Here is a 23,642-nt window from a genome sequence, read left to right on the forward strand (position 1 = left end):
AACATCGTACATACTAGGCACCACAAGCTCCTTGTTCCTTGAAGTTTCATACGCCAAAGGAAACATATCACATAATCTTCCTTCACCAAGCCAAGAATCTTCCCAAAATCTAGTTTCCTTACCCGCTCCAATCTTGAATCTAATACTTTTATTAAAATCTTCAAGCTATTTATAGATATTAAACCACAAGCTACCACCTTTCGATCCTTTGGGTTGGGGAGTGTCCCAACCGGTAAATGTTTCGCCAAATTTTTCAACCATTATATTCCTCCACAACGCATCTTTCTCCACGCCAAAGCACCATATTTTTAATAAAGCCGAGTTCACTTGCTTAGTTCTTCTTATACCAAGACCACCTTTTTCTTTTGGTTTTGAAGACAATTTCCAACCAATATTGTGAATTCTTTTCTTATTTTGTTCATCCCATAAGAAATTTCTCACAACTCTATCAATTTTCTTAGTTATGGAGCAAGGAGAAAGAAAAATAAAGAGATAATAAATGGGAAGACTAACTAAAACGCTTTTGATGAGAGTTAACTTACCTCCTTTTGCTATTGTTTTTCCATTCCATGAAGTAACTCTTTTCCCACAAATTTCAAGTATTTTGCCCCATTTTTGAGTGCCTCCTACCTTATCTCCCAATGGGAGGCCAAGATATATGCTAGGAAAACTCGCATACTTGCATTCTAACATGTTAGCATAATTTTCAACTTCATCCTCGACCGCGACTCCAAATAAGCTACTTTTAAAGAAATTTATCTTCAAACCCGAAGTTAACTCGAAACAAAGAAGAAGGTAACGAAGTGCATCAACTTGTTCTCTGTTACCATCAAGAAAAATGATAGCATCATCGGAAAATTGCAAGTGAATTATTTTTGTTCCCCCCTCCTTGACCGAAAAACCTGAGATTTGACCATGTTCTTGTGCTTTGCTTAACATACAACCTAAAACTTCACCAACAATAGTAAAAAGAAAAGGATAAAGAGGGTCTCCTTGACGAAGTCCCTTTTCACTACTAAAGTAACCGAAAGACGGTCCGTTAACAAGAACCGAGAATTTTGAGAATGTTAAGCAATTTCTAATCCAAGCCCTCCATACCCCACCAAACCCCATTTTGAATAAGACTTCATTTAAAAGTTCCAATTCACATTATCAAAAGCCTTTTCAAAATCAAGCTTGAAAACCAACCCCGGTAATTTTTAACGAAGTCTAGAATCCACACATTCGTTTGCTATCAATACCCCATCAAGAATTTGTCTTCGTTTAATAAAACTAGATTGATTTTGTTAAGATTAGAGTAGTAAGCTATACCTTTAAACGCTCCAACAAAACCTTTGAAATGATTTTGTATACACTCCCAATAAGGCTAATTGGCCAAAAATCTTTTACTTCGTCTACACCCGCCTTCTTAGGGATAAGCGCAATAAAATTGTTTTTCAATGATGAATGAAGAACATTGTGGTCATGAAATTCTTCGAAAACCCTCATCAAATATTATTTTAGGAAATCCCAACAAACAATAAAGAACTTCATAGGAAATCCATCAGGACCCGGAGCACGATCAATTCCCAAATCTTTAATTGCATCCTTGAATTCTTCTTCACTAAAAGGTCTCTCCAACCAAAGACTTGCATTCTCCTAAATACATTTTAGACACATATTTTTGATTCTTGGACGATTGTTTGAAATTTCTTTTAATGCTAACTCAAAATGATCTGCAATACCCTTCTCGATTTCTTCATTGTTTCCGGTCCAACGTCCATTGATACGGAGGTTGTTGATGTTGTTAAAAGCTCTATGACCTTTCACCACTCGATGAAAATGTTTGGTGTTACGATCGCCATCTTTAAAATATCTAATTCTTGACTTTTGCCTCAACATTATGCTTTGACGACGATGAGCCACCTCAAAATCCACTTTAGCCGTCACTAACATGTCTTCTTCAATTTCGGTAAGACCCCTCTCATCATCTAGATCATCCAATTCTTTCAACTTGGAAAGAGCCGTGTCTAAAGTCCTATCAATGCTCCCAAAGATATCTTTATTCCACACCTTCAACTTCTCCTTTAAAGCGTTTAACGTCTTTGCGAAACATTCACCGGTCGTACCTACAAAAGAAAACGATTCCCACAATTCTTGCATTAAAGGGATTATGTTAGTACCTTCAAGCCAAGCTAATTGAAATCGAAAAGGACAAGCCCCCCAATCCGAGTCCAATGAGCATAACTCAATAGGAAAATCATCCGAAAAAGGTCTTGCAAGGCGCTTGAAGATGATATTTGGAAAATGATCTTCCCAATCCGACGAGAAAAGAAAACGATCAATCTTGCTCTTTTTGTTAGGTGGTCTACTCCAAGTGTACTTCGCACCGGAAAGAGGCAAATCCACAAGATCAAGGTCAATACACAATTTATCAAAGAGTTTCATTGAATTTGATGTTCTACGGCAACCTCTTCTCTCCACCATGTATCTTATCTCATTAAAATCTCCACTGAAACACAAAGGTATTCCATCCCAATAACCGTGCAAGGTAGCAAGCTCCATACAAAATCTTTTTTTTTCATTCACAATGCAAGGACCATACACCCCGATCAAAACCCAATGAAAATTATCTTCCAAATTACGACAAGAAATACTTGTAGTAAAAACCTTCAAGAAAGTCGTCAACTTCAATCATGTCCGAGTTCCATATTAACAAAATTCCTCCCGATCTTCCGCAAGAGTTTAAAGCTATCCACTTACACGGAGTTACACCCCAACATTGACGCAGAAAATCTTCGGTACAAGCATTAAGCTTCGTCTCTTGAATCATAAGAATAGTAGGCTTCCACCTTTTCACAAGCTTTTTCAACTTGGAGCGCTTATCCGGATCTCCAAGACCATTAACATTCCAAGATACTATTTTAAACATTAAAAACTATGACAACCCGATGAGAACAACAACCAAATGACCAACCCTTACTTTTCGGCACTATCCGCCGTTACAAATTTATCTCTAAAACATTTCGCATGTGAAAGAATTGTATTTGACTCAAATCAATTTCCTTGTGTGAGAATTCAATCCCGGAGTAACTTTCGGATTTTTTAAGTTTGGTAAAAAGTACCTTGAATTTTTCATGTACACCTTTCGCCAACTCGATACCGCCACTATTATCAAGCCGTGTTGGCTTCTTACCGTTTCTTGTTTGCGATGCCGCATCATCATTATCATTGGGAACCTCTTTGCGTAAGTTTTCACAGCTGTCCAATGTGGTAATAGTCTCCCTCACCAATTTTCGGTTACCATACTCCTTGCTTGTGGTACTAGACCCCCTCACCATCTCTCTTCCACCACCGTTTTTGCTTGAAGTGTCGCCATTTATGGATTCCGAGAAACTAGAGCCATGAGAGACTTGTTGGGTCATTTTGGTTTTTAATTTCTTCTTTAAGCTTCTTAACGAGGAATGATCCAGGGAAACAGAACTTGAAGCATGACCCCCAGTCCCAAACTCAACTGGTACTGAAGTGGAGACACTGTCTTCTATGTTTTCATTTAAAACAAATGATTGTTTCTGGCCCAAAAATGAAGGCCAACTTTCCTTGTAAACACATTTATTTTGAGCCGTAACTTTATGGGAAAATGGGTCATTTGTACAAATATTTTTAAAACATGGTTCAAATGGACGAATAAAAATTATTATGGGTGAAATGGACACAAAAAAATAGTAAGGATGAAACTGGATTCATCGTGACTTAAACTTAAAAAATAGCAACGATGAAACTGGATGCATCCTAATATAAATTAAAAATAAGAAAAAGTATTTGAAAATGAGTAGGATTTTTCATTCTGATTATTTTTACATTTTTTTCATTTAAACAATATCAAAATTTAAATATCCTTCCGAATCGTTGATTTTGGTCTTTTTAACCAATTTTGTGTAACTTTATCACCACGTCATTTTCATTTTCAACCGTTTCAAGTTGAGCTGTAATATTGTTTGCCACATCATTTGCATTTTGAACAGTTTCAAAATTTGAATTAAAGTCATTACGTACCAATACAGGCTGTAGGACATTGACTGCAACTGTTTCTTTGCCGTACGTGGTATTTTGTACTTTTTTCCGGTGCCAAAATTTGTTATTTTTCTGATATGGGCGATCTTTATCGATAAAAATAGTTTAAATTCAAGTTTTGATATCTAAGAGCAACAGTGGTGCGAGTATAACTAAAGACTAAAGAGGGAAAAAAAGGCCAAATTTTGGGTTTAGTCTGGTGTGTGACGCTACGGTGGAAAGATTAAATTTGGTAAGACGTACATTATACGTTCGCCTGGTGTGGGGCGTGGACTATATCAACGCCTGGTGTGGGACGGGGACTATACGTTCCCCCGGGTAAGAAAGATTCAAAAAAAAAAAAATAATAAAAAAGAAATAGAAAAAATGGGGAGGAGGTTTTAAGCCCGCCCCATGCAATTTGAATTTGTAAAGAATGGGGCGGGGTATAATGCCTGCCCCATACAAAATTAAAAAAAAAAAAAAATGGGGCGTAGACTTTGCGTACGCCCATGTGGAGCGTAGACTATACCAACGCCTGGTGTGGGGCGTGGACTATACGTCCGCCTGGTGGTGGGGCGTGTACTATACGTCCGCCTGGTGATGGGGCGTGGACTATACCAACGTTCGACTATATTTGGATTTAGTCTTGGTCCCAGACCAAATATACTCTGGGTTTTAGTCGTCGATCAAAATTTGATCGATAGTACGTTCCACTACATCTGTTCAAAAGACCAAATATTTGGGTTTAATCGCCACTGTGGACGCCCTAAAGACCTCACCCAGTACCAAATCCTCACACCATACACCGTTGCTTACCGGACCATTCACTTTCACTCTGACCTCTGATAAATCAGTTGCCATTGACGTTTCCGGGGAGACATCCACCAAACCCCCAAATTTATCTCCTATGGCTTTAAATGTGGAGTAGTCCCATAAATTAAATGGAATTCCACCAACACCGATCCATACTTTGTTAGTTTCCTTTGGTTTAGGTCTATGAACTGCATTAATGCCTGCATACCAAGGGTATAAATTGATTTCTAAGAATACTGCGAGTGGCGTTTACGCAAGGGGAGATAAAGCAAATGAAGCATAAAAGTAAAACTCATGAAGCGTTAAACAAAAATAAAGTGCTGAAGTGTAAATGAGACCGGGATTTACGTGGTTCAGCACTAAGGCCTACATCCACGGGGTTGTTGTTTCACTATGTACTTGATGATTACAAAGATAGTCGAGTGACTCTGTAGTTTACATGGGACTGTCTATTGTATAGGACTAACTTACACTTACAATCTCTCTATCTCTCCTCCTGCCCCAGTTTTTCCGATCCCCTCACTCTTGGTGGAGAGGGGGTATTTATAGGGTTAGAGTCTGGGACCCATCTCTGAAGGCCGTTGGAACCTTATCTTCTTGTGTTTTGTGTCCATCACGCAGGGGTCTTCGTTCGTAACTTCATCACGCAGAGTCATCCTCGTTCGTTCCACGGGTTGATCGACACGTATGCTGCTCAGAGTGTTTAATGCGAGTAGTTGAGGCGCCTGCTCGTGTCAGGCAAGTGTTTTCTGCTTCTGTCGCGTCCATGTCAGTACATCTTCTCTCCATCTTTGATCTTGGCTTCTTTTGGGGATGAGATAAAGTAACTCTTTGGGAGTTATTTGGTGCTCCGCAGTACAGCGTGTTACCGGAACATCTTTTAACTTCTGCCCTTAAATTTGTTCGGGCAAAGATCCAACGTCGGCGGGATGGGCATCTTGGCTGTGGGCACATGTCATCATGCTTTGATGACTTTGTCCGCATGCTCTCCACGTATGTTTCTATGTAAACGTGTTTGATGATGAAATATGTGCACACATTTACAACTTCCAACCACCACAAAATAAAACCAATCTAATTGACTTAAATTTTTAAAACATACTATAACTTTTGTTGTCCTCATGTAGTAGTAAGACGAAAATAAGAATTTCATTCCTCGGGGAAGAACCATATGTTTCAATGGAAATTACTACGCTTGGTTGTCTTACTAATCTCAATTGAGAAAAAAACTACCGTCTATTCAATTTTCACTGTAATCTCAAAACTCTTTTATTAACAGAAAAGGTAAGACCGTATAAATAGACATAAATCACAACGAAATAACGTTAAATGCATTAATTTCATGTGAATGTTTGGTAATATGCTTGTAGGGTATGTTTGGATGGTATTAGGTAGCTGGGGTAGTTGTTTGTACGATTGTAGTGTAATAGAGACCTATACCTGTGTTTGTAAGTACGTAAGATCGATGTTAATGAAGGGAAATTTATTGATGTTCTTCTCGGTGTTGTCCTCTATCTGGTCCCAATGAATTCTTCATCTCGATCTCTTGTCGCATTTTCTTCCTTCCTTAACCTGTTTATTCGTCTAATTTCACCTTTCACCATTGATGCTTGTTTGATCAGTTGGGGCTTATCTAATTTGAAGTGTAGAGCTCTCTGTCTTATCAGAACATACCTACTAGATAGCTCTAGAAGTAATTTGTTTTATGTGATAGGCGATAATAGAGCACGTTGTTTTATTAGGCTTGTTATGTGCAATGTAGACTCTCTGTTTCTTTTCTTGTTAGAACTTTAGTATATAAAAGTTAACTGCTTTATGGGCGGGGCGTTACGTGAAAAGTACAAACTCTTTTCTTAATTCTCAGAACGTAGATGTCTAAATTTCACTGTGCTTTGAATACTAATTTGCACCGGATGATAGACTCATTTGCAGTATCTGAGAATGTCATGTGAACGGAGATTCTCCATGGATAACAACTTGACAGTCTTGACTATCCTTTGAATTAGAGTAAATCCAAGTCCAAGTCCAACTCCATGTTATGCAACTAATTAGAACAGTGCTAACGTTCCAAATTGTGTTAGCCTTCCCGATGTGACCATCTTGACCTGGTTATCCACAATGAGAAAAAAATGAAAAAATAATGGTTGTCCAACCGAGAATGAATGCAGGCCAAGGTGGTCACCTAGGGTGAGGTGCTCGTCAGAAGCACTGTTATAGTCCTGGTCCCAGATCTGTAATCCAGCCTCCACCAATACGGGTTCACCAATCCTGAGTAGTCCTGGTGTCAAATGTCTTTTCCTTCAAATTATGAAGACGAAATTAAGAGAATGAGATCACAGTTTCTTCTGGCATAAGTGTATCTCATCAAACCAAAATTGATGTTGCTTGTCTGAATTCACTTGGATCTCTTTCTAGTCTCCACTGTAAGTGAATTTTCAGATATCATTTGTAGAAACGCTATAATCTGTTCAATTTACGCATCTTAATCCATCTTCTATGCACAGTACTATAAAGCATTGAAAGTAAGATTGGTCGTTATTAACTGCATGAAGCATTGAAAGTAAGATTGATCGTTATTAACTGCAACTCAACCAACAAGGTTATCCCAAAGATGGACCATGTCAATAGACACAAACCAAAAGGAAACAATGTTGTTTCATTAATTTCACGCACATGGTAAGGCCTCTACATACAATTATGCATGATTGTTTCATGCTCTATATTACAACTTGATGCAAGTTTGATATGTCAGTCTAAATCCTTAATTGTTCCTTCCTTAGTGTTACTTAAATGCTTGAACCCGATTTATTTAACAGGTCTCCTCAATCCAACAAATTTCTCCAACCAATCTCTTAAAACATAAAAGGATAAAATAATGTATAAGGTCATAATTCACTAATTAATTTTCGATTTGTACATGTCATCCTTGAGTGAAATATGAACTTACAACATGTTAAACAGCACATTAACATACTAATAATACTTCTGGTAAACAAGTTTCCTGTTGTTAAAACATGTTAAACAGTACATTCTTCAAGTAACTAAAACAACAAATAGCTAGGAAAGAATATAATTATGCATGCTTATAACAACTTAAATCTTTAATTCATAGAAATTAAAGGTAGCTTAAGTATTCTTAATAGCATAGTAATTTAGCAGGACGAACAATATGAACTTTAGCATCAAGGTATATGGATGTCATCTCCTCCATAAGCTCCATGATTATTACATCTCCTACTACCAAATCATTATCTTTCAGAAATGGTCCAACTCCAACAGTTAACCTTCCTTTGTTATTCTTTGGGAAACTCAGTAGCCAATATCCTTCTTTTTCCTCAGTTTGAGCTTTAATTCTCTTTCCAAGGCTAAACAAGTGAGTCTGATCAAAGGAAGCTGGTATTGGCTGCCACCAAATCACAAGTAAACCACTACATTACTAAGAGTCTTAACTTATTGATTGTTCAATTTAAAGAACATGTTGATGCTTAAAGAATCAACATGCTTGAACAATACTAGATGTTGAAAGCAGATGATCAACTTACCAAGTATTTGTGAGTGATGTAAGATGGTTGCAAAACAATTGCGAAAAATGGATTTTCTGACTGGAACCCATCACCCATCTCAACTGCTCTTTGTCGTCTCCTTCTCATTGCTATATCCTCATCTTTAGTCTTCTTTGGATAATTAATCTTCTTACATTTCTTCTCGTTCTTCTTAAGATCTGTGACTTCTTCTTCCTCAGATGACGAACACAACCATGATTTATCTTCTTCATCATCTTTTACTTCTTCTTCACTACTTATGATGATTTCAGAGGGTGCTTGTGCTTTTGGTTTATCTTCAGGTACTCTTGGGCTTCTCCTAAGAGGTGGTTTTGGTCGTCTTGAAACCACATTCTTAGGTATTCTAGAAATAAAAACCCCAGATTCACTATTCATACTTCTTCGAGAGAGAATGGAACTAATTTATGAAAAAACAGCGAATTAAGAAGGTTTAGGAATTTTGTGAAAGTTTTTGATTACTTGAAAACTGAAAGGGTTTGCTGGTTCCTGGTGGTAGGTTTTTATTTTTCTAAAGGGATATAAAAGAGTGACAAGAACCTACTACCTTAAATGAACAGATAATGACTAGGAACTAAAACCAACGTATGTCAGACTCCCATAACCTCATTAAATAATTTCGACCAGTAAAAATTTATTGTTAGTCTTTGCTCAACAAGCTGTGTGAGTATCTCAACGTCCTTTTTTCCAATAATTTATGATCACTCTGTGCATTATAGTGATGGAACTCAAAGTCTGAAATTGAGTAGTTGAACTCAAACTCTGTGCATTTATTCCAGCTAATCTCTTTCTATCCATTGACGAGCTCAGTAAAGAAGGCCACATGACCGGCTAGGAAATTTTACCTTCTACTCTAACTAATAATTACAGAATCAAATATATCTTTGCCCAAGGGGTTCAATCAAAAGTGGTAAACAACCACTAATTCGATGTTTGTTGGCTTAATTTACGTATTAATTTGAAACTGGTGCGATTATGTTCAAAACTGTCATAATCAATCACATGAACATGAAGTATTTTCAATTGATGGCTGTAGTTGTAAGTTTTCTTACAACTACATTCCACTTAAACTAATCCAATTACTAAGTGATCATTATGAATTCTTATTTGATTAATTGAATATTGGGAATGTTTACAAGATAGATTCAAGTATTACAACAATTTTACTTGAAACCTAGATTCACTTTCTCTCTTTCTCCCTATTTCTTGATCAAGACTTACCTTAGAATCCTCCCAGAAATAATGACCTCTCTTCTTTATATAGGATTTTACATAGTGGATGACAGCTAAGAAACCCATTATTTTCGGGATCACTATGCAACACATTCCCTCATATACAATCGCTCACCTTCGCATAGCATACTTCTTCGCATACTTCTTCGCACTTTACTCGTGACTTTGTTGACATCATCTGGTGCGTCATCTCAACTTTGCTGTGTGCGACTCCCTTCGCTTAGGTTGTATTTACTTCGCGTAATTATTAACGTGTGCGATATTTAACTCCTACAATGGCCTCTTCTCATATTGCTTATTCATCAGAGTGAGCGACATGAGAAATTCCCCTCTTGCAAATCGCACATGCTTGTCTTTTTTCATTTTACTTTGCCGACAATTTTCCCTATTTCAAGTTCTCTATGTACGCGTGTCCTTTTAAGCACTCATCTTTGGACACGTCCTTTTTAACCGTATGTTTTTATCCGTTCATTTCTTCGCATTAAAGAGAATAAATCTTCACAAATGGGTCGCTCTTTCCTATATATTCTCTTCTACCTTACTCCTTTTATTTCTTTCATTCTCCTTCATATAATTTCGCATCCAAACTTAATCTTGATCTAATCAAATCTGACCAATGGAATAATCGAAAAATCATCGTTGCGTTAGGTCAACTTCAATTTCTACCAATTCCTTTATGTAACCCTGAGATTCCTCTCTTCTATAGAATTCTTGCTGATGAAAGATTCGCACGAGGAATATTTCAGTTGAGTGATGATGCTATTAGGATACCATTAGAGTATACTCGTCGCGCAGCTGGTGTTGGAAATTCTTACCCTGGTGAAGTGCGAAAAGAGGATCATCGTGATAAAATTATAGATCTTGCTGAGTATACTCTCGATAATTTCTTTAAGAACTATTACGTCGCTGTTATGAAAAGTAACGTGACTAAATGGGTTGTTCGCATAAGGAGAGTAGATGGTATCGCTGAAGATGAGAAAATTATGCGAGATGTTGATTGGAATTCAAACTCTAATCGTGATGCTCGCAGATCCAATGATTCTAGTTGGATTAATTTCCCTGTCATCTTAGAAGGGTCCTTTGTATCTGGTAAAGCTGCGGATGGTTCTGACAATCCTTTGCCCGAAGATTTCCCTCTTTACCAACCATGGGAATTTAAATTACTCGCAAATGAGGAAAAGAAAGTAGCGGTATGTGATCCTCTTAATCCAATTTGTAAATTCTCATAACTTTCCTTCTTATATCTTATTTCTTCTCTTTCACAGGATGCCAAAAAGGTTAGTATTCCGTGCAAGGTATCAACTTCGCAGAATAAGGAAGTAAGAAACACACTTTCTATTTTTAAAAATATTGTTTCCTCTGTTTCTTATCGTGATTATTCGCGTAGGTGAATCCTTTGAATTACAAAACTTTAGGCAAAGGCAAGAGCACTCCTAAGAAACCCACGTCAAAATCTGTATCCAAGAAAACTTCGTTAAAAGATGATGTCTCTAGGAAGCGTGCGAGATATGATTCTTCTTCAAGTTCAAAATCTTCAAATGGAGATACTTTTATTTTTGAAGAAGAGGTATCGATAGATTCGTATCGGAAGAAGTTGTCTGATCTTTTTTCTGGAGATTCTTTAGATACTCTTAGGAATGATGAAACGGATCGTGCCTTCAAGATGGTCTCAAGGATCTGTACTGCTTCTGATTGGGGGGATCGATCCCTTCGTGGAGCTGTCTCTGCGATAAACCCAGATTTTCAATTTGCGATGAATGGTTTGGTAATATTTTGCCACCTTTGCCTTTTATCTTTTCCTTATTATTTCTTCTTTTACTTATAATACTTTTATTTTCACAGAGTGCCCACATATCTTATGCAATTTCTTTATACAATGAAAGAAAATTTCCCAGGTTGCAAGATGTGAATGCCAAACTAAAACATGAGAAATCTATTCTGTCGGATGCAAATGCGAATCTTACAGGCGAGAATACAAAACTTAGAAATGAGAATTTAACTAATTCTCAATTGGTTCTCCAAACTCGAGAAAGAAACAAGGAACTCATTGGTATGTAACTTATATTTTCTCACTCCTTTTCTTTTATGCTATCGTTCGCACTTCTTACTTAATTATCTTCGCAGACCTGTATGACCTTTCAGATGAAGAGGCTAATCTTCCCGATGCTGAAATTCTTTTAGAACACCTTAATTCCTCTTTAAATAATTATCCTACTCGAGGATTTGAAAACCTTAGCTTGGAAGGATTAAGATTAGAATATACTACCCTTAGAGAACGCCATAAAAATGCATTATCTGCTGCCAGTTTAAACGACGTTTTTATGAGGAGAGAGAAGCAATTCAAGTATTGGAGGCGAAGAAGAACAAACTTATTATTGAGAAAGATGAAATTGCTCTTAGAGGTGAGAAGGCACTAGAACAATTTCAAGAATTTATTATTGAAGTTAAAATAGAACGTGATTCAGCTTTTCGTGAGAGGGACACTCTTATTGAGGAAAGAAACTTAATTCGATCTCAACTCCTTATAGAAAGTGAAGCTGATTTTAATTGGGATGCTAGAGTTCTGAACGATGCTAGAAATAATCTAGGTGTAAATGTTAGTCTTCACACTGATCATTCTACATTGGTCGCAGACATTATTTCCAATTATGAAGGTCATTTGTTGTTCTTTGATCTGCATTCATATTCTTTAAGAATAATTGTCTGTTATTCTAACTCTTTTGTTGATGCTTCGCAGAGAAAGATAAGGCGTATCAAAAGAAAGTTGCAGAGCTAAAAACTTGCTTGGCTACTAAAGAGGAAGAATCATTCGCTCGTAATTCCAAGTATCAGTAATTGAAAGAGAATTGGTTCAACTTAGTTCAAAACAACAGTAACGACGCTAATCGCTCTCGTGAGGCTGCTGTTAAAAGAATTTTTCTAGAGAATGGTATTCCTTTGTCGAAATACAACTTTCCAGTGATTCCTGAAAATGTACCCATTCCTGATATCCAAGTTACTGATGGAGAAGAAGATTCTGAAGAAGAAACTAGTGATTATGAGACTGGGCGAAATGAGAGAAATTAAAATTGATTGTTTCTTCTTGTTGTAATTCTTTGTTGTAAATTCTTGTAAATTCATCTTTCATCTTTTTAACATTATTTTTCTTTTCTTCGCTTCATATTTATGACCTTTTTATATGCATACAAGACTATCAAAATGGGGCAAATAACACTTCCTTTGCATTCCCATTCTTGCCTCTTGTTATTTGGAATATCTTGATAGACCAAATATGATTGCAATCCTTTATCAAAAACTTCTTTTCTTATATTATCTATGAGGTCTTATTTTTGCCTTCCTATGTAAAGGTCTTACTTTGCCTTTGTTTATGTGCGACGAAATCGCAGGCAGTCTTTACACCATAGTGTATTGACCCATTGATCTCGTCTTATCATTTTCTCGTATTATTTCCTCTTCAGGTTAATTTGCGTAAATATCACAAGTCTTAATACTCGTATGAGTTAAAAGTCTTGTGACATTTACGAATTTTGACACAATTCAGCTCCCTAATGGAGGGTGTCGTCCTTATCTTCCTCTTGGTTTCCTCTTCAAGGAAGCTTACCTCTATCGTGTTAATATTATGGCTCTTCCCATCCAGTTCTTAACAACCAGTTTATTTCGTAATATCGCATACACTACCTATCGGGTTTATGGTAGCAAGACCGCACCCTAAGTGGGGTATCTTCGGACCGAGTGCATCGTAGTCAAGACTTGTCAAGAGTGGCAAGGTACGCTCCAGACGTCCGGGGAACTCTTGACTCAACCGTGTACCTCGGCGCCCTATCTAGTTTCTGCACTCCTTGAGAGAGCCTTTCTCACCTTAGGCTCTCAATCTAAGATTACTATCTTAGACTGAAAATTTAAGGTATCTCTCCCAGATGGGCATTATCGTTTTATTATCACCCCAAATCTCCACAACTCAAGTTCCGGGGTAGGTGTAGCCTTCCCTTGAGTCATGCCTTCTAGGTTTCTCCAACTATGACGTGCGATAGGTCTTACTATATTGCATCTTGCATATAAGCGAACTAGGGTGCACGCCACATTTGGATTCCTAGCCAATCTGATAACAAATATCATTTTCTGTAGCCTATTATAAAGGTCTTATTATAAAGATTTCTCTTTTTTTTTTCTTATTATGGATTTACCATATGAAATTAAAATTTCTCATTCCAATCTTTTAATTCGTACAACTGTATTACATAAATGCTTCTATCGAATCATCTTTCTCGAAGAAAATCAGGTACGCTATTCATTCTATTCATTTGTCTTCTGTACTTTTTGAATCTTCTTAAGTTCGCACATGTTTTCCAGAATATTCATTCGCATCACCATTGAGTTGGCTTTGTGCGAAAGTCATTGTACCCTCCAATTTTTGGTGTTTTTCCTCCACGCTTTTTCTTTCCATAGAACCTGTGTTGCTAACTTTGATTAACATTTTTTTTTATTTGCAAAAGAATCTATTCCAGCACTTCACATACTTGCCTCTCCAACTTCTTCGCTTGAATTCTCTTGCTTATCATTTGTCAACATCAATTTCTTGGAAATTTTTACTTTCAATTGTATCTCCTCTTATAATGCCATCACCCTTAAGTATAGGAAACTTGTTGCATTGATGAAATGTTGATGCAACAGCTAATATTCCATGCAGACATGGTCTTCCAATGAGAGCATTATAGGACGACTCGACATCCACTACAGAGAATGTGATATTTGTTGGTAAATTTTGTAGAAGAAGTCGCATGGTCACTTCCCCCTTTGGTTTGTTCGCAGAACCATTAAAGCCATAAATTTTGTATGTTGAAGGAATTAACTCATCATCTCTCCCTCCCATTGTTTTATATGTATGGTAAAACAAAATATCTACAGAACTTCCAGTATCTATAAGTATCTTATTTATCGCCCAAGTATTTTTCTCATTTTCTGCTTCATCTTCTTCCAATAGCTTAGGATTAATTCCCAATCTCACCACCAGTGTACACTCATGTGATGCTCTTCCTTCTGGTATTTCATCTGCACTGAACGAGATTTTCTTCCTTTGCCATTCGTTCAAAGGTGATATTTTTGCCAGATTGAAAATTTCCCTTCCTTTAGCATCTCTCGCATATACTCGACTTAAGACATTATCATGAAAATATTATATGTTTTTGAACGAGTGTATGATCGAGTTACAATATAAATTATTTTCCTTCGCACCCACTTCAATAACAAATGTATTCATGTACTTCTCCTTTGCATATGTATTTCTTTGAGGTGGAGGTGGTGGTGGTGGTAAATTCGTTGGCTGTTTTAGTAAAAAATGGTCCAACTTTCCTTGCCGCAATATAATCTTCCTCACATTTCTACAGTTGCTTGTTGTGTGACCATGGAATCTATGATAGACACAAAATTCTTTACTCCTCCTCCCTGGTGGTGGCTCTTCGCCTACATTATGTGGTTCTGGAATATCATCCATTAGGAGAGCGGCTTCCCATACTTTATCCACTGTAGTGTTCAACTTTGGAAAATTTATCTGTTCCCATATTATTCTTCCAGTTTTCCTGTTATAATGTGTTTGTTGTCCTACATAGCTTCCTGTTTGAACTGTATCCGCACCTCCATAATTTTGAAATTTCTTGTCTCTGTACTCTTTATCAAACTATGCCTTATCTGCACTGCCCATAGCCACTAACTTTTGTTCCGTCTCTGCATTATTCCATCCTTGAGTTCCCTGCGATGTACTCGCAACAACATTTGTCATCCTCGGAATTAAACTTGTATTTCCACCTTTCATATCAGATATTGCAACTGGGTAAGATTCCATGTCTCTTTGCTTTTCCTCAAGTGTTATGTATTCTTCTTGAAATTCGCGCATCTCCGACATTGTTATTGTATCCTTTGTTCTGAAGATTTGGGTATATAATAGATCTGTTGCAAAGAGAGCATTAATGAATGCAAGAATAAGATGTCGCTCATCCACCCGTCTTCCCATTTCATTACACATGGTTCTCCAACGTGTCGTTAGATGACGCAAACTCTCATTTGTTCTTCTGTGAAGTCTGAATGCAGTCTCAATCCCTGGTCTTGGTAGATTATTACTTATGTACTGACACAAAAAGACATTTTTTAAATGATGAAATGAACCAATGGATTCTACAGGTAGTCCTTCAAACCATTTCAAAGCTTCACCTGCTAGGCTTGCAGCAAAATATTTGCACATCACTGCATAATAATTTTCCCACTGCAATAAAGATCTTGCATAAGCTTTCACATGTTATATCGCACATGCACTTCCATCAAATATACTTGTAAATGCCGGTAAACTGCACTTAGATGGTGTCAGTGCTCTCTGAATTTCCTTTGTAAATGGAGTTTTTCCAGCTTCCTCCACTGCTTCCTCTAGTTGTCTTCTTCCATCATTTTTTTTGCAGTCATCATTTCTCTTAATTCTGCCATCTCCTTAAGAATTTCTTTGCTGAATGATTGATCCAAATCTTCTCGCATGGGTCTTTTTAATCTTGCTTGTCTCAATCTATTCTCATGATTGTTTTGGCGTATTGCTTCTTGTATTTCCTGTTGTTCAGCTTCTTCTCTTCTTCTCCTACGCCTTTCAGTATTTGCTTCAATTTGTACTCTATCATGTCTTTCTTCGTTCCATGTGCGATCATATCGATGTATTGATATTTCTCTTTCTTCTGGAGTAATTCGACCTTGATCTATATCGTCTATGCGATGACGCTCGCGTCCCCTTGCTCGATTATCAATATGACGCAATCCGTTTTGTAATTCTCTCTCTTCTAATTCTTCCCTTCTTTTTTGTCTATCTCTTGTACGTGCAGTCTCTCCTTCGCGCTCATATTCGTCTCTTAATATTTCTCTGCCATGTAATATCATTTTTCCTTTCCTTGGATCTTCTTCTTCCCTTTCAAAATTAATATGTGCGCGACGAAGAAGTTCCCGTGGATGTTCATACCGATTAGTTTCTAAGTCAACTATACGTCTCCTTTCCCTTTGATCTTCCAAATTTTCATTTTCTTGCTAGTTTTCTTCAATGACTTCCAAATGCTGCTTTCGCCTATCATTTCTTCGATTAGATTGACTTTGTCTTGAGGAACTTCTACTTGATCTTGACCTTGAACGTGTATCACTCCTTGACCTTTGTTCTTGTATTCTAAGATTCTCTTCTCGTAAATCATCATTTTGACGGATTAGATTCGCACGCTCTTCTTCTTCTCTCTTTCATTCAATTAGTAATCTTTACCTAAGCTCTGCAATCGTCATATTTCCTTCACTCGCTGTAACTGGTTCTTCGTTCCCAATTCTCTATCCTTCCTCTGTGGAATTCGTCATCGGAGTATGGAATTTCTGTCCTTGTACTCGATGAGATCCAATTGGAATTTTTGTTCTTTGATGTTCTTCCGTTCTTTCCTCTTGTTGCTCAATATTTGTAATTTGTCTTCGTTCAACAATTATGTTACTTCTTCTAGTTGTCATTCTTTGTTCAACAACAGACTCGATTCTTACCATTTCTAAATTTTTAGATCTCACTTTTTTCCTTAAAATCTATGATATACTATCAGGAATTATCATCCACTTAAACTAATCCAAATACTAAGTGATCATTATGAATTCTTATTTGATTAATTGAATATTGGGAATGTTTACAAGATAGATTCAAGTATTACAACAATTTTACTTGAAACCTAGATTCACTTTCTCTCTCTCTCCCTATTTCTTGATCAAGACTTATCTTAGAATCCTCCCAGAATTAATGACCTCTCTCCTTTATATAGGATTTTACATAGTGGATGACAGCTAAGAAACCCATTATTTTCGGGATCACTATGCGACACATTAGCTCATATACAATCGCTCACCTTAGCATAGCATACTTCTTCGCATAATTCTTCACACTTTACCCGTGACTTTGCTGACATCATCTGGTGCGTCATCTCAACTTTGCTGTGTGCGAATCCCTTTGCTTAGGTTGTATTTACTTCGCGTAATTATTAACGTGTGCGATATTTAACTCCTACAATGGCCTCTGATCAATTTTTTTTAGATCGACAAAATTGATGCGCATGCTTATGTATATAAAATGAAGTTGTTAGATTTACAAACTTGGTCTATGAAACATATGACTTGTGGTGGGATTGTGAACCGACAAACTTTCTGATGGCGAGGCTGAACAATTCATTACTCTGTTTGATTTGATTGAGTCAGATCCTCCTGTGCCTAGCAATTCAGAAGATACAAGAAGGTGGACTCTTAATTCTACAGGTACTTTTTCAACTAATTAACTCCTTGTATTCAGACTTGCAACATGGTGCTGAACACAGACGATTCCCATATAAAACAATTTGGAACAACAAAGTCCCTACTGAAATTGGTTTCTTCTTATGACTTTATACACATGTCGGGGTTTCCATCATGTAAACAAATGCCTTCTCTATAACAAATTTAGTAGAATTGAACTCATGAAAGAGAAAATTACCCTATTTGCATAAATATATTAGATGCTCCAGAAAAATGCACCTGAGTTAACCAATGCATGTCCCATTAAAAATATTGTGGCCCGAAAGACATTTGGTTACACCAGTGCGTCTAATATATCCCACATTTCAGTCCTTTTATTCTAATTATAAAGATCAAAATAAAAGATGTTGGTAACCATGTGTGCATCTCTTTCTAATCTCAAGGATAATTGAATTTTGAGAAAAGAGTCTTAGAATAGCTAGTATATATTCATTTTTCGCCAACATCTCAAGACCTCTAGCGTTAACGGCATTACAAAGCATTGAAATTTAGATCGGTAGATATTAAAGAGAAGGTCATCCCAACCCAAATAGGAATCAAATAAATATTAGACACATATCACACGGAGGAATTCTGTTGGTGCGTTATTTTCATGACCATGTACTGATGTACATGTTGAGGCTCTATAGGCATGTAAATTAGTTTCATGCTTTATGTTTCTAACATCATCCAATTTGATAAAATCTATCTTACAAAAGCAAATGGTTTTGGCACCATCTAATGGTTCTGGATGGTTATTTTTAACTGATCGACGGTTCATATTCCTTCCAAACTTCCTCTCGGTGCTAAAGATAAATCTCGGCTGAGAATTAACCCACCTCCAACGCCCCCATCCGACGTATGTGAGTAATTTAAAACGTCTTTGAGGCGCATATCAGTGTCTTTCAACGGGAATCAATGAAAAAACGCCTCGAAGGAACTCAGTGTTGTTCCTTCAAATATGAATCTAAATTATAAAACCAAACACAGACAATCTCAATCCTAAAACCAGGTATGACTTTCTCTCTTTCTCATTTGGGTATCTGAAATTAGGTTTCTTATGTCACTTTGATTTGATTGCTACAATTTTTATTCTGAATATGGATTTAATTTGAAAAAAATTTATGCATTAATGGATAATTTTTGTCTTATAAATTTCAGGAGAGTCAGTTTTTGAAATTGTTAGGGTTTCTTTGTAGTCCATTATTTGGGCTTATGGAAGCTGCTCTTTCTAATGGGGGAGTAAGTATTTTTACTGTTTAATTTCTTTTATTTAGTATTCGGATGAGATTCAACCTAGGCATGAGAATACAGGAATCATCCTTCTTCGTGATATTGCAGTGTCCGTCTCTTGCATATTTCATCATGTGTTGTGACTACTCTATTACCTTCCTTTCTATAGCTAATTGTGATTTCTGATTCTTTACCTTCCTTTCTATAGTGATTTCTGATTCTTTACCTTCCTTTCTATAGCTAATTCTCTCAGCCACAATGGAGGAACTGAAAGTTTTTTCGTCGTTGTAAGTCGCTCTTCATTCATCTAACCATCCATGGCAAAGTAAGTCTAACAAATATGGAAAACAAATTACCTTCATAAACCCCCCAAAAAAATATGTGCGTAGTTTATTTTGTGCTTCCCATATGTTGCACATTTTTTTTCTTTTTTTCTTTTCTTTTGTGTGTGTGTGTTTTACCTTAAAATATGATCTGATTATGGTTTTGTTTTTACAGATTTGTGTTGATGCTCGACATATTTGGAAACAAACCAACATCCATCAGGTATAAATTTATTTTGGTGATGTATTAGGTTAGGAAGTAAGCCACATTGATGGAGTATTTGTGAACTTCACATCTTTCTTGATCACACATTCTGAGATATTTGTTTTCGTTATCATTTATTGTATATTATCTTAGAAATGCAGTCTTTTTCGACGTTAGTAGGTTTGAGCCATTTTACAACTAAAGCACACTTCACTTTGGATTTTAGGTTGGACTGTAGCAGCATCCATGAGAGGATAGAATGGTTGCAAGCTACATAAGAAAAATCATTACATTACATGTTGAGCAGAAACTTGATTTTGAAAAAATCCATTTCCCTTTCTCTTACCACAAAATGGATGAGGACCAGGGTGAAACTCCACCTGTAGTGTTGATTCATGTCATGAGGATTCAGACTTAAACATCATTCCTGAGAAATCGCAATCACCTTATATATAGATATCACAATCACCTTATATATAGATACCAAAAATCTTATACAATTTTACCAAAGGGATCATACTATGAACACCATGTAAACTTCGATAACCAAGAACATGAACAACATGTAAACTTCCTCACTTCTTCCTAAGTAAACCCTTCGAAAGCATTCTATTTAAAGAGGACCAAATACCATTAGCATAACTTTTTATCCTATGACATAATAGTATAGTTAAACGGATTGGTAAATTTTGACAAGAATTCTTTTCATCTACATGAAATTTTTACTGAGCCTTATCTTTATCTGAGCAGTTTGCAGAACCAACTCCAAGGGGTCTTTGCAGTGAACATTTCGTATAAATATATGTTTCCTTCAGATGAACCAAGGGGTCTTTGCAGCGACTGAACAATTCATATAAATAAGTGTTTCATTCAGATTCTTGGTATTCCTACTATAATATGTTAGGCTACATATGGGATGACTGCTCTCTTTGTCACACACACCAGCCTCATTTTAAAATACCTATCCACTTTTTCGGATCCAACAACAACAATTAAGACAGTCTGATGTTCACTGAATTGCAACCAGGCACGGTTCTATCACACTAGAAGTCATGATGCACAACAGAAATTAAGAATTCTCAACTAATATTACAACTCAGTGACATTTGCAACCCTATATGCAGTTAACAATTAACCTCTGTGTACCAGTTACAGGTACATATTTTTTAATGGGTGTCCATTGTTACGGAAGAAAAACCAACTCGAAACACAATGAAGGATATGGTAAATCTCTTTGTCTAATCTTGCCGTGTATTTCAATAGTGTCGCTGGTGATTTTGCAGCTGCTACGTATCTGTTGCAATTTTTTCTTCGCTCTCTCAGTCTCTGGCTATCTCTCATTTCTCTGGGACTGAGTCCTAAAAGAGTTACTGCTCGACAAAATAAAGGGGTGACGCAAAATACTTTTGTTAGTTTATGCTTGCTAGCGATATTGATCAAATTATGCTTAAATTTTTTGAAATTGTATACTTTAAAATACCCTTCTGCGTAAGTATGTATTTGATTTCTTTATTCCCAAATAAGAGCTTTGTTGAGTTGTGTTATAACATTGTAGGATTCAATGCTTTTGTGAAGTTGTAAAGTTAAGCTTAGAAAGATATAGGCATGTTAAAACGGATCATCACTTGAACATTTTTGAGGTCTAAATTTGTAATCTTATTTTTAAATGCATTTAGAATTGTTGTTAGTCGTCGTTCGCAGAGATAGATCCATTTGAGAGTCAATCAGCCATACCGGTTACAGTTACATTTTCAGATTCATGTTTATTTCTGAAGACGAATAAAAGAAGGGATAGATGTAATGGGGTTGGTTACTTAGAGAAGAAGATGAAGAGACTTCTTGCTTCATTTTTTCTTAAACTTTTGTTTGGATAATACTACGTGGTTGCTGTTGGGTTAGACCCCTAAATTTTCATCTATTCCATTATGGGGTCATATGCTTCAGGTGTTGGTTCTATGGTTGATAACAAGGATGTTACATTCTTTTGTAGGCTCATCCTCAGCATTCTTAGTATGTCATATCTCTCATTTTCATCTGATGGTGGTTTTTGTATGATTCATCGCTGTGCTACTGCAAGACAAATGGTTTACTTACTTTTTCTTACGATTTTTTCCCGGATATATTTGTACCATACACATGGGCGTTTTTTTTTTTTTTTTGTTGGGAAAGAGTCACATAGTTAGAGGGTAGCTGCGACTTATCTATAGAATAACTAGATAAATAGCGAGGATGGTAGACAAAAAAATGAATCAACAATTCTTAACAGACACCAACAAAAAATGCAAAAAAAAACGCATGATAAAAGTTTCTCTCACATTGGATGGACCCCGCACCACATGGATTAGTTGAGGCTAAGCTTTGGGTCCTGTCATGTTGAGAGTAAAATTTTCTGGGTGTTTTTCTTTCGGTTTTCTCCAACTTCTGTCAAACATCTTTGAAAAAAATTAGTACGCAAAATGTGATAAGAGAAAGAAATAGTAGTTTATGGAAAGAAGCTCACAAATTGTCGATAACTAAATTTTAGTGATCCAAAATCAGGGACAGGTTATAGCCTTGGTTAGTCCCACGGCATGTCCGTCCGTCCCTAAAACACAGGTAAGTTAATGGAGTTTGACGGAAGTTAATGAAGTTTGATCTGCGCGGAGAAATCCCGGAATCATGGCGAAAGCTTTTGCATGACTAAGAAACTATGCCATGAGAAGCAGTTTGTAGATGATCCTAGGAGGATTTTATTATTCTCTGCAATAAGTTAGGACAAATAAAAACCATTAGATTCTCTTTTTTATTCGAAAATGAAAATATTGAGTTTCCAATTTATTTAGAACTTGGGTAGGCGAGGTTTCCACCTAAATTGCGCAGAGTAGACCGAAAGAAGTTTGAATAAAAAAAAAAAACCAAAAGAAGTTTTGGGCTATTTTCGAGTGCAACGGGCGATATACTATATTTTAAACCTGAAGCATTTTTAATCCTTTTTGAATAAAAAAGGTTAAACACATTGAAAAGAAAAATCAAATAACGAGTACAAAGAAGGATAACCCGGATTTTTACAAGCAGCCATTATATTTGCTTTTTTTGACAATTCCATTAGCCCTTCCTCATCAAAAATTATTTTTGAAGATAATCCAAATATATCAAAATTTACGATCCAAACACAACAAAACTCAAAATATTTTAGGGAAAATGGTACTTTCAAATTTTAGTTTTGCCTAAAAATATGCTATATTAAAAAGGTGAAAGTACCATTATTTCTGAAACGGAGGGAGTATGACATATTTTAGGAAAAACATTGAATGTATTCCGAATAACAAATGTTGATTTAGGAGAAACACTAAATATATTCCGAACAACAAATGTTGATAAGATTAAATTAAAAAATAACGATAACGGGCCAGGATATGTGTCGTAACCTCTAGATTTCAGTGTTCTCCTTGGACTTTTCTTCGGCTTGCAACTTTTACATATATTGTTAACATTTTGAAGTAACGGCTTCTGCAGCTAAAAACAATATGTAACTTTTACATACATCGTTATAAGTTACAAATTTATTACAATTTTTATTAAATGGCTAAGACATAAACTACCAGCAGGCACCATATGTCAAAAACAAAAAAAAATGTAGATGTCATCTATGTAAAAGAAGAAAATTCAGCGATGTTATTGACAACAAATAAAAACCCGGATCGTTACGGCACGGGTCATATCCTAGTATTGAATATAAATGAATAGTAAATCAAATTAATTCTTTTTTTTTTACCTCATTTGACAAATAATAATTTTACCAATAAACTCGATCAAAAACTGTGTCAATTCAAGTGATTCTTGGTTATTCAAAAACATATCCATTTTATCTTGTTTTAATTTAATCCAAGCTTCAACTCCCTTCCTAGTTCTGGTGTCCATCAAATAAATATTATTCTTATCAAACACGTC

The 23,642-nt window shown here is 36.2% G+C and overlaps 1 protein-coding gene and 1 long non-coding RNA gene across 2 annotated transcripts; one reads left to right on the forward strand and one right to left on the reverse strand.

Moving 5' to 3' along the window:
* Positions 1-7,733: 7,733 nt before the first annotated feature.
* On the reverse strand, positions 7,734-8,897 carry LOC113316946 (B3 domain-containing transcription factor VRN1-like). Its single transcript, XM_026565108.1, has 2 exons — positions 8,391-8,897; positions 7,734-8,251 (listed from the first exon to the last, which is right to left on the reverse strand). The coding sequence occupies exons 1-2, from the start codon at positions 8,784-8,786 to the stop codon at positions 7,985-7,987; spliced, it is 663 nt and encodes a 220-aa protein (XP_026420893.1). The 5' UTR covers positions 8,787-8,897; the 3' UTR covers positions 7,734-7,984.
* Positions 8,898-18,860: 9,963 nt separating this feature from the next.
* Positions 18,861-21,399, forward strand: LOC113317198. The gene is made up of 5 exons (XR_003343327.1): positions 18,861-18,963; positions 19,113-19,193; positions 19,425-19,509; positions 19,683-19,730; positions 20,463-21,399. It is a non-coding gene; the product is annotated as an uncharacterized LOC113317198 (long non-coding RNA).
* Positions 21,400-23,642: the final 2,243 nt, after the last annotated feature.

The sequence above is a fragment of the Papaver somniferum genome, chromosome 10 (assembly GCF_003573695.1).
Source record: "Papaver somniferum cultivar HN1 chromosome 10, ASM357369v1, whole genome shotgun sequence".
Lineage (NCBI taxonomy): Eukaryota > Viridiplantae > Streptophyta > Magnoliopsida > Ranunculales > Papaveraceae > Papaver > Papaver somniferum.